Source organism: Fringilla coelebs (assembly GCF_963513975.1).
Source record: "Fringilla coelebs genome assembly, chromosome: 17".
In the NCBI taxonomy this organism is placed as follows: domain Eukaryota; kingdom Metazoa; phylum Chordata; class Aves; order Passeriformes; family Fringillidae; genus Fringilla; species Fringilla coelebs.
In genome coordinates, this window is record NC_140043.1 from 2,052,819 (window position 1) to 2,064,943 (window position 12,125).

A 12,125-nucleotide genomic window follows, 5' to 3' on the forward strand; every position below is an offset into this window, starting at 1 on the left:
AGAAAAGCATGGTGGGGGGAGTTAGCCAAAGGGCCAGCTGGGCTCTGGGCTTGGAAAAACCTCAGGAGGAGGGATAAGGAGTCCCTGCTGTCCTTGCCATGCCAGCAGCCATCTGCAGGGGCTGCCAGCAGTTGTCTCCTCACACCTGCCCTGTTCCTGCCCTGCTCCCTGAGCGTCACTGCTGATGCAGAGAGGGAGCTGGGGCATGGCTCCAGCCCCATTCCACAGGGAAAAGTCCCTTCCAGCCCTGCCCATCCTCCCCGGGATGCCCAGGGCAGCAGCACATCTTCCACACTGCCTCTGCCTCCAGCCCATCTGCAAACAACCCCAGAGCTGCAGTGCCCTGCAAAAATGTCAGGCTGGACACCAGGAGGAATTTCTCCATGGGAAGGGCAGTCAGGCCTTGGCAGGGGCTGCCCAGGGAGGTCTGGAGTGCCCATCCCTGGAGGTGCCCAAGGAAGGACTGGATGTGGCACTCTGCTCTGGGGACAAGGTGGGCATTGGGAACAGGTTCGAATCAATGACCTTGGAGGGCTTTTCCAGCCTCAGTGATTTTAGGATTCTGTGAATAAAGCCAAGATTCTCACTTCCAGCAGACTCTGGGCAAAGCCTCCAGCCCTGCAGGAATCTCTCATGGAGAAAAGAAGCCAAAAGTGCAGCTCCTGCAGCATGGAAATACTCAGGGCTGTCTTGCCTGGCACCTGCAGCAGTCTCAGCCTCGTGCTGGCATTGCCTGATGCTCCCAGAATCTCATGGATCAACGCACGGAGCCGTGGCACAGCCCTGCGCCAAGCCTTGGAGGGGACAGAGGTGACAGCTCCAAGTGATGCCGTCTCCTCACCTGCCATTCCCAGCTCACGGTGCAATTCCTGCTCCCTATGGCACCATCCCGAGCTGCCGGGCGCTCCGTGCAGTTCCTGCCGCGGCCGCACAGATGGCGTCGGGCCCGGCCGTGCTGAGCGCGGCTCCGCGCAGACACCGACCCCGCAAAACGCGGCTCTGCACGGCGCCCGGGGCCTGGCAGGCTTCGCTCCGCTTCATGCTCCGCGCTGTGGCTCTTGAAATCCACTTCAGCGCTGCCACAGCATCACCTCCTGCTGCAACATCCCTGCGAACCTTGAAATCCCCGTGAGGGGCTGCGGCTGCTGCCTCGGGGCTGCCTGGGGACCAGCGCGGTGCTGTCCCTGCACCGGTGCTGCAGCTCTGCTCGGAGCTGTCCCTGCACCGGTGCTGCAGCTCTGCTCGGAGCTGTCCCTGCACGGGTGCTGCAGCTCTGCTCGGAGCTGTCCTTGCACTGGTGCTGCAGTTCTGCTCGGAGCTGTCCTTGCACTGGTGCTGCAGCTCTGCTCGGAGCTGTCCTTGCACTGGTGCTGCAGCTCTGCTCGGAGCTGTCCCTGCACCAGTGCTGCAGCTCTGCTCGGTGCTGTCCCTGCACTGGTGCTGCAGCTCTGCTCGGAACTGTCCTTGCACGGGTGCTGCAGCTCTGCTCGGTGCTGTCCCTGCACTGGTGCTGCAGCTCTGCTCGGAACTGTCCTTGCACTGGTGCTGCAGCTCTGCTCGGTGCTGTCCCTGCACTGGTGCTGCAGCTCTGCTCGGTGCTGTCCCTGCACTGGTGCTGCAGCTCTGCTCGGAACTGTCCTTGCACTGGTGCTGCAGCTCTGCTCGGTGCTGTCCCTGCACTGGTGCTGCAGCTCTGCTCGGTGCTGTCCCTGCACTGGTGCTGCAGCTCTGCTCGGTGCTGTCCCTGCACTGGTGCTGCAGCTCTGCTCGATGCTGTCCCTGCACCGCTGCCCTCCCGTCCCCGCGGGCAGCAGGGCTGGCCCCAGCCCCTGCCAGGCTCCTCGGTCCCTGCCAGCTCCCCCGAGGGCTGCCCCGCTGCTTCCTTGAAACTTGTCCTGTACTTTACTTTGAATGCAGCAGGGAGTCAGAATTCCGCCCACTGTTCCCTTCTATTCTTGGCCCTCCGCTTCCCTCACCTCCCAACCAAAATCTGTTCTCCTTCTGAAAATGGCTTTGATTTTCTGACGGTGAGAAAGCAGCTCTCCCACGGGGGTTTGGGCCGTGGGCTGGCACCCCAGCTCCCAGCAGCCCGGGCCAGGGGCTGCCGCTGCCCTCGCTGACCCCTCCCTGCAGCCCCGCTCTGCTCTGCCCGCTGGCAGCGGTCCTGCGGCTCCTCCAATCCCCGCTCCTTGTATTTGCCGCCTGCCTTGTGCCAGCCCCGCTAAATTCACGGGATTGTTGCTGGGAATTAGCGGCGTGTCCGTGTTTTCCTCCCTCCCTTCCTGCCTGCCACTGCCGGCCGAGGCGGAACGCGCCGTTTGTCCCCTTTCCAAGCGGCTCTGTCGAATCAACAAGAACAGATTATTCATCTGCTGCGGGAGGCTAATTGCAAACAGCCAGGAAACAGAGGATGATTTCATTGGGAAGGAATGGGCAGCGCCGGCCCTGCCCCGTTTGGCAGCGCGGGTCAAACCCGAGCTCACACCTGAGCACAGCCCTGGTGCCAGCACCCCTGGTGGCTTCGGGGTCCCACTGACCTCTGGTGCCAGCACCCCCTGATGGCTTTGGGGTCCCACTGACATCTGGTGCCAGCACCCCTGATGGCTTTGGGGTCCCACTGACATCTGGTGCCAGCACCCCTGATGGCTTTGGGGTCCCAATGACAGGGGCCCTGCTCAGCGAGGCAGCAGCACAGCCCTGTCAGTCCCAGTCCAAGCATCACCTGCAGTGCCAGAAACTCCTCCAGCTCATGCCCAGGCACATCTGTAACACCTGCACCTGCTCCCTGAGCTCTTGAGCCTGCACTAGGGGGAATCCTCAGGTGCTCTTCCGAGCTCTGAGGTCTCTGGAACACAAAAGCCCCCGAACCAGCACCCTCGTGCTGCCCATTTCACATCCTTAGCCAAGAGGTGGCACAAACAGCAGCCCCAGGAGCCTCAGGGAGGTTCCTCCAGTCCAGGAATGTGGAAGGGTTTGCTGGAGATGTGGTCTGTGTGCCACTGTCACAGCCACTGCTGGTGGCACCTCGGCTGCACACATTGATGATGTTCACCCTGCAGGAGAAGCATGTCTGAGTGTCCTGAGTGCTGTCCCCTGCTCAGGGCCGGGCCAGCACGGCCTCAGGAGTGCTGGCCCTGCAGGACATGCAGCCATGGCAGTGGATCCCCAGCTCCTGGTGCCGCTGCCAGGGCTGTGAAGCAGCAGCTGCTCTGCAGAGTCAGGTTTGCAATGAGAGGAGCTGATCTCCACGGGCCGCTGAGCCTTCCCACAGAGCTGCATTCTGCTCTCCTGCAGCCTTCTGGCTTTTCCTGAAAATCACTCTCTTCAGGAAGCCACGTGGACACTTGGCTTTTCCTGGGGGCTCTGCAGGAGCAGCTCTCAGCTGTCACTTCAGTGTCTGCACTGCTCTGGGCAAGGGTGGGCGATGGAGGGGCCACCAGGCCAGGGGGGTCAGGAGGTGGCTTCATCCCAGGAACTCTCCTAGGTTCAGGCTGCTGCCAAAACCACACCTCCTCCTCACTGTGCTCGGTGGTTTTTTGCCAAAATACTCAATTCCATGACTTTCATTTGCCACTTCCCCTGTGGAATTGGGTGCCCAGATGTTCCCCTGCCCTCTGCCAGCAGAGCAAAGCCATGGCCTCGACAGGGATGTTTCTAAAGCCTTCATTAAGAGCTGGTTCAACAGCGCTGATGGCATTTTCCTGGGGTTGTTTCTGAAAGCTGAAGTAGTGCTTGTAAAGCCTTGAAAACCTCTGGAAAACCTCTGTGGTCCAGAGCAGCAACAACACCCCAGTAATTCCACGCCTGGTGGGCAGGGTGAGCTGGGCTCTAACACCAGCAGCTCCACAAGGCCAAAGCAGCATTTGCTGGGATCATGGCAGTTTGGGACAATAATTGCCAAACGGGATCAAAGGCAAATCCACCAGATTTGAGCTGTTCAAGTATTCCTGCACTCCCCTGAATACAGAGCAAGTTTCAAGGCAGAAAAAAAGGTTTGAAAAAATCCAGCTTGCCACGGGTTCTCTCCAGGTGATGTCTGGAGATGTCTGGGGTCAGGTTTATTCTAAAACCTTCTTGGAGTGGGAGCAATACTTTGGTTCTCCAATCTTCTGCCCAGTTTGGCATGGTCAGTACTGGAGAATTCTGCTCTGAACTTTGCCCTTCCCTGCAGTCCCACACATTACATTTTCAGGAAAACACACTCTAGAATTGTACTTCCTTGTTTAATTCTAACTAAAGAAGACAGTACTGCCTTACCCCTCTCTGAAATGCCTTGGTGTGCTCCAGTCCACTCTGCTGCTTTCCATGGGGACGTTGAAGACTTGGGACTGACTGAAAGGGCTGAAAACTGAAGAGGCAGACTGTGGCACCTGGAGATCCATGGGGTAGAGTGACAAAGCTGCTTCAACCTGGCCTGTCCCAGGTGAGGATCCCGCCTAGGGCGCCCCAGGAGCAGCTCAAGCCACTCTTTGCAGATAACTGAACAAGCTATCCCTGCTCTACCCCATCTTCCCATCTTGCCCAGCTCTGTAGGTTTCTCTTTTCCATGAGCAGTTTTTCTGCTCTTTAGCCAGCTTCTCCAGCACCAAGCCATGCCAAGTGCCATGCCAAGTGCCATGCCAGTCCCAGACTCATCAGGGAGCTGTGCAGGGGTGGCACACTGAGTCCCTCACACCCCTCAGGCACAGCCTGCTCGTGCTTCCCCTTGCCTGGGGCCAGGGGGGTTCCTCCTGTTGTGCCCCAGGCACTTCCAGGCTGTTCTTGGGGATCTCCTTCTTCCTCAGGGCCGATTTCTCCTCCTCAGGCCGTTTGGGAGGTCTCAAAGGGTGGCTGGGCACAGTTCCAGGTGCCTCACACCACACCCAGCCCCTCCAGCGCCCCTGCCCAGGACTGTCACACCGTGGTGGGCACGTCTGTGCGTCCCACACGGTCTGGTCCAGCTGGAAGTTGTGATTTACCTCCAGCCTGCCCTGCCCCTCTATCCCTGTGTCCTCTCCTTCCCCCGTTCCCCACCCTCCTCTGCTTTGGTTCCTGCTCCAGGCTGGCTCCCTCTGCTCTTGGTTGATGGCAGCAGGGAAAGGGGAAGAGCCCAATCCTTGGCCTGGGATGGATTTGCCTTCAGTGCCTGTGTTTGGGGGCAGATGCCCATCACTGGGGGCAGAGGAGCTGGCCAGTGTTGATGGGATGCCCTGATGTGTCACAGCCCTGCCCCAGCACAGCTCAAGGTACAGCAGCGTCCCCGGAAGTCTCTGCAGGCCCTGGAGATTTTCAAGTTAAGACATGAGCTAGAGGAGTAATCCAAAATGAATAATTTATTTTGGTGAATTTTCCTTCCCTCTGTTTACAGATTGTCTCAGAGCAGATTGCAGCTTTCACACCTCAATTCATTATTGGAAACTATTTGCAGATAGTTCCCGGTCTGCAAGTCATTTGCTAACTCTGCTGGGAGCACTGCAGATCTGAAATCAGAGCTGCTGTGACTGGTCAGGTGGTGCTGCCATGCTCTCATTCCTCTGTGACACCTCTGAGCTCGGGATGGGGCTGCAAGGGCGGCTGCTCCCAGCCACAAATGCCATGCTCATTTTCTGCCAGGCCTCTCCAGTGGTCATGGGCACACCCAGTACTGCATTTTTACATTTTTTAGAGGTATAACAGGCTAGCATGTCTACCAAATATTGTCCAATTAGAAGAGCAGTTGGTTAGGTAATTTTTCCCCCAAGTGCTGCCCCACTGGAGTTGGTTCTTTGCCTCACTTCTTGTTGTGTCTCCTCAAATTCTGATTAGAAAATGGAATGTTCTTCTTGTGGGTCCTCTACTTGAAAATAAGATTAAATAGTATTCCAGGAACGTGTTAGAAGGTTAGCTCCTTACTCTGAAATCTAAGAGAAAGGATAGGAAAAATACCAGGAACTGTATAAACACATTTTAATGGTCTACAGATTCACAAATACATGAAAAACACAGAAAAAGCAAAAATGTTCAGGCATCAACGGGGCAGGAGCGGCCATTCTTCAGCTGCCAGGACCCTTCCCTCTCCTTGGCTGTGTCCAGCACACACCCAGGATGTGCCCAGCTGGGTCTGGGGGCTGCAGGGAGGCTTTGCCCCCCAGGACCTGCTGGGTGTGGGTCCTGTGTCTGCCTGGAGGTTTGGCACTGGGGTGGGGCTGAGGGCAGCTGCTGCAGGAGAGGAGAGGCTGTGGCTGTGCTGGGGACCCTGGGCTGGCCTGGGCACACCCAGCACTCCCAGTTCAGCCTCCAACACCGTGGAATGATGAGGTCTCTGTTGCTGAGATGACCCCGAGGGGTTGGAAAGTCTCTTTTTTCCCAGCCCTGAGACCAAAGAAGAAGTCAGGATTCCTCAGCTCTGCTTCTCAAGGTTGTTTATTTTCTCTTCTCTATAACACTGTCTCTCTGACCTGCTGAGATCTGTCCAGCAGGTCAGGTTGAGGCACAGTCCCTGCCCTCAGGGCAATGTGATCTTTTTATACTAAGAACTACCTGTACTTTATTTACAATAATTTCCCAATACCCATCACCTGTGTCAGACAGTCTGTCTCTACTCTAAACCAATCCAGAAGTGTCACCATCCCAGCAGAAGATGGAGGACAAGAAGAAGGAGAAGAAGGACAGGACACACCCAGATTCCTCCACCTTGCCTCTTGAACCCCCATTCTAAACCCCCAAAATTCTGCTTTTTCACCCTGTGACAAATTCACTGTCATTCTACTCAAACTCTTGTGGCCTGTAAATCCTCACACAAAGTTGGGAATTGTTTCCATGGGCTAAAATCAAAGGCTCAGGTGTTTTTGACTCTGTGCCAGGGTCTCGGGTCCTGTGGGGCAGCCAGAGCAATCTCCTGGGTTCTGACAATGGAATGCACAGAGCTCCCCTGGCCCAGCTCTGTGGAGGAGCAGCTTTTGCTGTCAGGTCTTAGTTCAGATTTTACTGCACCCCTCCCTCTCCCCTTGGCTCCCCTGCACATGCAGAGTCTCTGGGGTGGGCTGGCCCCAGCTGGATGTTGGGTGCCCACCAAAGCTGCTTTATCAGTGCCCTCTGCAACTGGAAAGGGGAGAGAAAGCAAAGGGAGAGGCAAAAACTGGCAGAGATCCCTCCCTGGTCACCATCACAGGCACAGCAGCCTGAACCTGGGGATAGTGATTGAATTTATTACCAAAAAATCAGAGCAGGACAATGAGAACAAAATAAATTTTAAAACCAACTTTCCCTCACCTCTCCCTCTTCCCTCTTCTCTCTGCTCTGGAGCCAGGCTGGGAGAGCTGGGGGTGCTCACCTGGAGAGGAGAAGGCTCCAGGGACACCTCAGAGCCCTTGCAGGGCCTGAAGGGGCTCCAGGAGAGCTGGAGAGGGACTGGGGACAAGGGAAGGAGGGACAGGACACAGGGAATGGCTCCCACTGCCAGAGGGCAGGGATGGATGGGATATTGGGAATGAGGAATTGTTCCCTGGCAGGGTGGGCAGGCCCTGGCACAGGGTGCCCAGAGCAGCTGTGGCTGCCCCTGGATCGCTGGCAGTGCCCAAGGCCAGGCTGGACACTGGGGCTGGAGCAGCCTGGGATGGTGGAAGGTGTCCCCCAAACCATTCTGGGATTCCCTGTTCCCAGCTGCTCACAGGGAGTGCAGGGCGAGCTCAGGGCAGCCCCAAGCCCAGTGGGAGCCCTCAGCCAGGTGAGTCTCCCCAAGGCTGGAAGGGAGCAGCTTTCAGCAAGAGATGCCTGAATAAATCAGCAGCCCCTCCTGCACAGCCTTCTGAAGGATTCCTGGCACATCCCAACCTCAGCAGCACTGCCAGGACCAGGTGGGAACCTTTTCCAGAGGGGATTGATGTGTCAGGCTGGAGCGGTGCTGGGATGATTTACAGGAACAACTCGTCCACACCGACCCCATTGCTCAGGCAGAGAGGCTGAAATGTGAGGGAAATCACGGAGCAGGAGCTGCCAGGGCCATCACTCACTGCTGGGAGCAGCAGCAGCCCGGGGATGGCTGGAGAGGCAGGGCTGGGTGCGCTGGCACAGGTGCAGACTGCACAGCAATGTTCCTGTCTCTTCCCAGAGCTCACCTATCCCGGCATTCCCAGAAAACCCTTCTGTTCCTTCAGAGCACTCCTGCCATGGACTGACAGAGGGGAGCTTTTCTCTCCTTGCCCTGCCCTGCCCTGCCCAGCCCTGCCCAGCCTGGCTCTGGTGCAGTGTTTCATGGCAGGAGGAGCCCAGGAGCATCCCAGGAACAGCTCAGACACTCGGTGCTTCTCCCTGGGCTCATGAGCTGAGCAGCTGGCAGAGCTGGGGCCAGGCAGAGCTCACACCAGGGCCAGGGCCAGGGCCAGCCAGCAGCTCCTGCCCTGTCCTGTGTCCCTGCACAGCCCCAGGGGTGGCAGGCCAGGGGCACAGGGCTGGCCCTGCCAGTGCTGGCCCTGGGCAGCCTCTGAGGTGCTCTGGTACCCAGAGCTCACCGACTGCAGGGGAGAAACCAGGCCTGGCACCTCACCTGTGTGAGCTGAGGGACCCCCAGGATCATCCAGCCCACCCAGCCCTGCCCAGACCCCCCAACAACCCCACCCTGTCCATCCCTGGCAGCGCTGGCCAAAGGCTCCTGGAGCTCTGGCAGCCTCGGGGCCGTGCCCATTCCCTGGGCAGCCTGGGCAGTGCCAGCACCCTCTGGGGGAAGAACTTTGCCCTGATCTCAGCCTGAGCTGCCCTGGCCCAGCTCCAGCCGTGCCCTGGGTGCTGTCCCTGTCCCAGAGCAGAGATGGAGCTCTGTCCTCAGGAGGAGCTGTCCCTGCCTGGGGCAGCTGTCAGGGAATGTGGGACAGGACCTGGGTGCAGTCCCAGCTGTGGGGTGAGCTGGAATGACCCTGCTGAGCAGAGCTGGGGCTTTCTGGAGAGGATGTCAGCAGGTCAGTGGGTGATAGCTGACTCTGGAGAGCCCTTTTAGTTCTGTAGCTCAGAATCTGCCCCATGTGTGCCCATGCCTGCCTCAGAGCAGGGGGAGGCTGCTTTAGAAAGATCTTCTTGTGTCTCTGCAGGGTGACTCTGCCAGAGGGGTGGTCACCACTGGAGCAGGTGACATTCCCCAGCTGCTGCTTGCCCACATCTCCTCCTGCCTCCTGTGAGCACAGGCAGTGCCAGAACTCGGCAGAGACTCAGTACAGTCCCAGGATGGTCTGGGCTGGAAGGGACCTTAAAAGAGCATCTTGTCCCCCTTCCATGAGAAAGAGAAAAAACCCACCTGGTCTTTTGGTGCTCTTTTCTGCCTCCTTGCTCCTCTCAGAGGTGTTTTCAGGTGCTCCCAGCCACATCAGACACAGGAGAGGTGCAGCCACAAGGCCATGAGGAAGAAAGGTGAAAAGCCTTTCCTGGACCAGAACAAGATACACTTTATTCAATACTGGGATTCAGGGGTCAATTCCTTTAAGCTCTGTTAAAAAAGAAAGGGGTGTGTGAGAGCACAGCAAAGTGCAATGAGTTCCCATTTCATGTGCCCTCTCTATTTCCCCACATCCACCTCTCTCGGTGCCCACAGGTGCAGGAATGTGCCCTAAATCCTCTGGGAGCCCTGTGCTCACAGCTGAAGAGAGCAGGGAGGGATGGCACTTTGCAAACAAGACTCCCAGCGTGCAGGAAGAGAATTGATCCCACTGTGATTAAGCATCAGGTAGAGATGAACATATAATTATCCAGTCAAAGCAAGGTGGCTTCATCATGAGGAGTGCTGGCTCCTCTCCAGAGTTACTCCCACTGCAACTGTGAGCACCCCAGCTCCCCCAGGAGATCTGCCTGGGACTCCCCTCCTTCACCCAGCTCCTGCTGGACACCCCCTGGACACAGGGAGAAATGGGAAGCAGAGATGACACAGGGAGAAATGGGAAGCACGGGTGTCACACAGCAATGGGAAGCAGAAATATCACAGAAATGGGAAGTACAGGTGTCACACAGGGCCATGGGAAGCTCAGTGTCACACAGAACAACAGGAAGCACAGGTGTCACACAGGGCCATGGGAAGCACAGGTGTCACACAGAGGAACAGGAAGCACAGGTGTCACACAGAGGAACAGGAAGCACAGGTGTCACACACACAGCAATGGGAAGCACAGGTGTCACACACAGGGCCATGGGAAGCACAGGTGTCACACAGAGGAACAGGAAGCACAGGTGTCACACAGGGCCATGGGAAGCACAGGTGTCACACAGAGGAACAGGAAGCACAGGTGTCACACAGGGCAATGGGAAGCACAGGTGTCACACAGGGCAATGGGAAGCACAGGTGTCACACAGGGGAACAGGAAGCACAGGTGTCACACACAGGGCATCAGGAAGCACAGGTGTCACACAGAGGAACAGGAAGCACAGGTGTCACACAGGGGAACAGGAAGCACAGGTGTCACACAGAGGAACAGGAAGCACAGGTGTCACACAGGGCAATGGGAAGCACAGGTGTCACACACAGGGCAATGGGAAGCACAGGTGTCACACACACAGCAATGGGAAGCACAGGTGTCACACAGGGCAATGGGAAGCACAGGTGTCACACACACAGCAATGGGAAGCACAGGTGTCACAGAGAGGAACAGGAAGCACAGGTGTCACACACAGAGGAACAGGAAGCACAGGTGTCACACAGGGCAATGGGAAGCACAGGTGTCACACACAGGGCCATGGGAAGCACAGGTGTCACACACAGGGCCATGGGAAGCACAGGTGTCACACAGGGCCATGGGAAGCACAGGTGTCACACACAGGGCCATGGGAAGCACAGGTGTCACACACAGAGCAATGGGAAGCACAGGTGTCACACAGAGGAACAGGAAGCACAGGTGTCACACACAGAGCATCAGGAAGCACAGGTGTCACACAGAGGAACAGGAAGCACAGCTGTCCAGCACGGGCACACAGCAGAGCCAGTTTCTGTGCCTTGTCCCAGGGCCTGGAGGCAGGGCTGGCCCGAGGACACCATGCAGCATCCCTGCATGCCAAGGTCACAGCCCCAGGTGCCTCACAGTGCCCTCTGTGTCACAACTGCTGGGTCAAACAGCCTGAGGAGGGGCAGGGCTCTGCAGCAAGAGTCAGCCCCAGCCCTGTACAGATGTGTTCTCTGCATTTCCAGATTAACCTTTCAGAAATGTCAGCCAAACAACCGCTGCCTCCCTGCTACAACCTGGAATTTTCGGGCCTGTGACTAGAGCTTCAATTAACTCCTTCAGTGCTCCTGCTCACCTTCCAGACCTCTCCCAGGAAATTCCAGCTCCAGGGCCCTTTCTTCTGCAGCTATTTTGATGCCCTGCACGTTGGTGACCTCTCTCCCTTGCTGCACCACTCGGGATGGTGGAGTCAAAGGGCACTGCTGAAACAGGAGCGCTTGCAGGTGTGTTCAGAAGGGAGGAGCAGCACATTCCTAACCTGTGCTAGCCGGGCTGCCACTGCAGCAAGAGCAAGGCAGGGTGGGATCATCCTCCCTCCCAGAAGATGTCCATAAACCAACGACAGAGTGTGCTGCAGCAGACTGCACAGGAATGTTCCTGCTCTCTTCCCAGAGCTCACCTATCCTGGCATTCCCAGAAATCCCTTCTATTCCTTCAGAGCAGACCTGCCATGGACTGGCCCAAGCACACAAGAGTGACCCAAGTGTTCCAGCTGTGGCCCTGTGGGCACACTGCTCCTCTGGCAGCATGTTCATCAAGAGCTCTCCTGTTCATTAATTGTGTACAGGGCTCCTGGAAAATCCAGGATGGGCAGGATGCAGATGGGAGCAAACAGAGGGAAGGGGACAGGCAAGGCAGAAGGGGCAGAGGAGATCAGGGGGTGCCCGAGCTGGGCAGGAGGTGTGGGAAGGAAGAGGATTAGGGAATCATCTCTGCACCTTTGTACTCTGGAGGGGCAGGAAGAGAGTGGCCAGAGGGAGCCCCCCACCCTCCCCAGGGGGCTGAAGGAAGGGGCTGCAGGCCCTGGGCTGCACAGAACCTCACATCTGCAGTTAGAGGGGTCTGGGCAGCTCTCCTGGATCATTTTCAGATGGGGTTTCAAGGACCTATTGAAGGTATCCCTGCCCACAGCAGGGATTGGAACCAGATGAGCTTTAAGGTCCCTTCTAACCCAACCCATGCTGTGATTGT

At 57.3% G+C, this 12,125-nt stretch overlaps 1 protein-coding gene across 1 annotated transcript in view; it reads left to right on the top strand.

Annotated features, from left to right (window-relative positions):
* Nucleotides 1-2,659: 2,659 nt before the first annotated feature.
* RTN4R (reticulon 4 receptor) overlaps nucleotides 2,660-12,125 on the top strand; it is a gene marked incomplete at its 5' end in the record, with an annotated part of 100,765 nt that continues 91,299 nt past the window's right edge. The window contains 3 exons of the mRNA XM_084216978.1: nucleotides 2,660-2,765; nucleotides 3,622-3,734; nucleotides 11,237-11,377. Coding sequence (XP_084073104.1) covers nucleotides 2,660-2,765; nucleotides 3,622-3,734; nucleotides 11,237-11,377 — 360 coding nt within the window. The remainder of the gene's footprint in view (nucleotides 2,766-3,621; nucleotides 3,735-11,236; nucleotides 11,378-12,125) is intronic.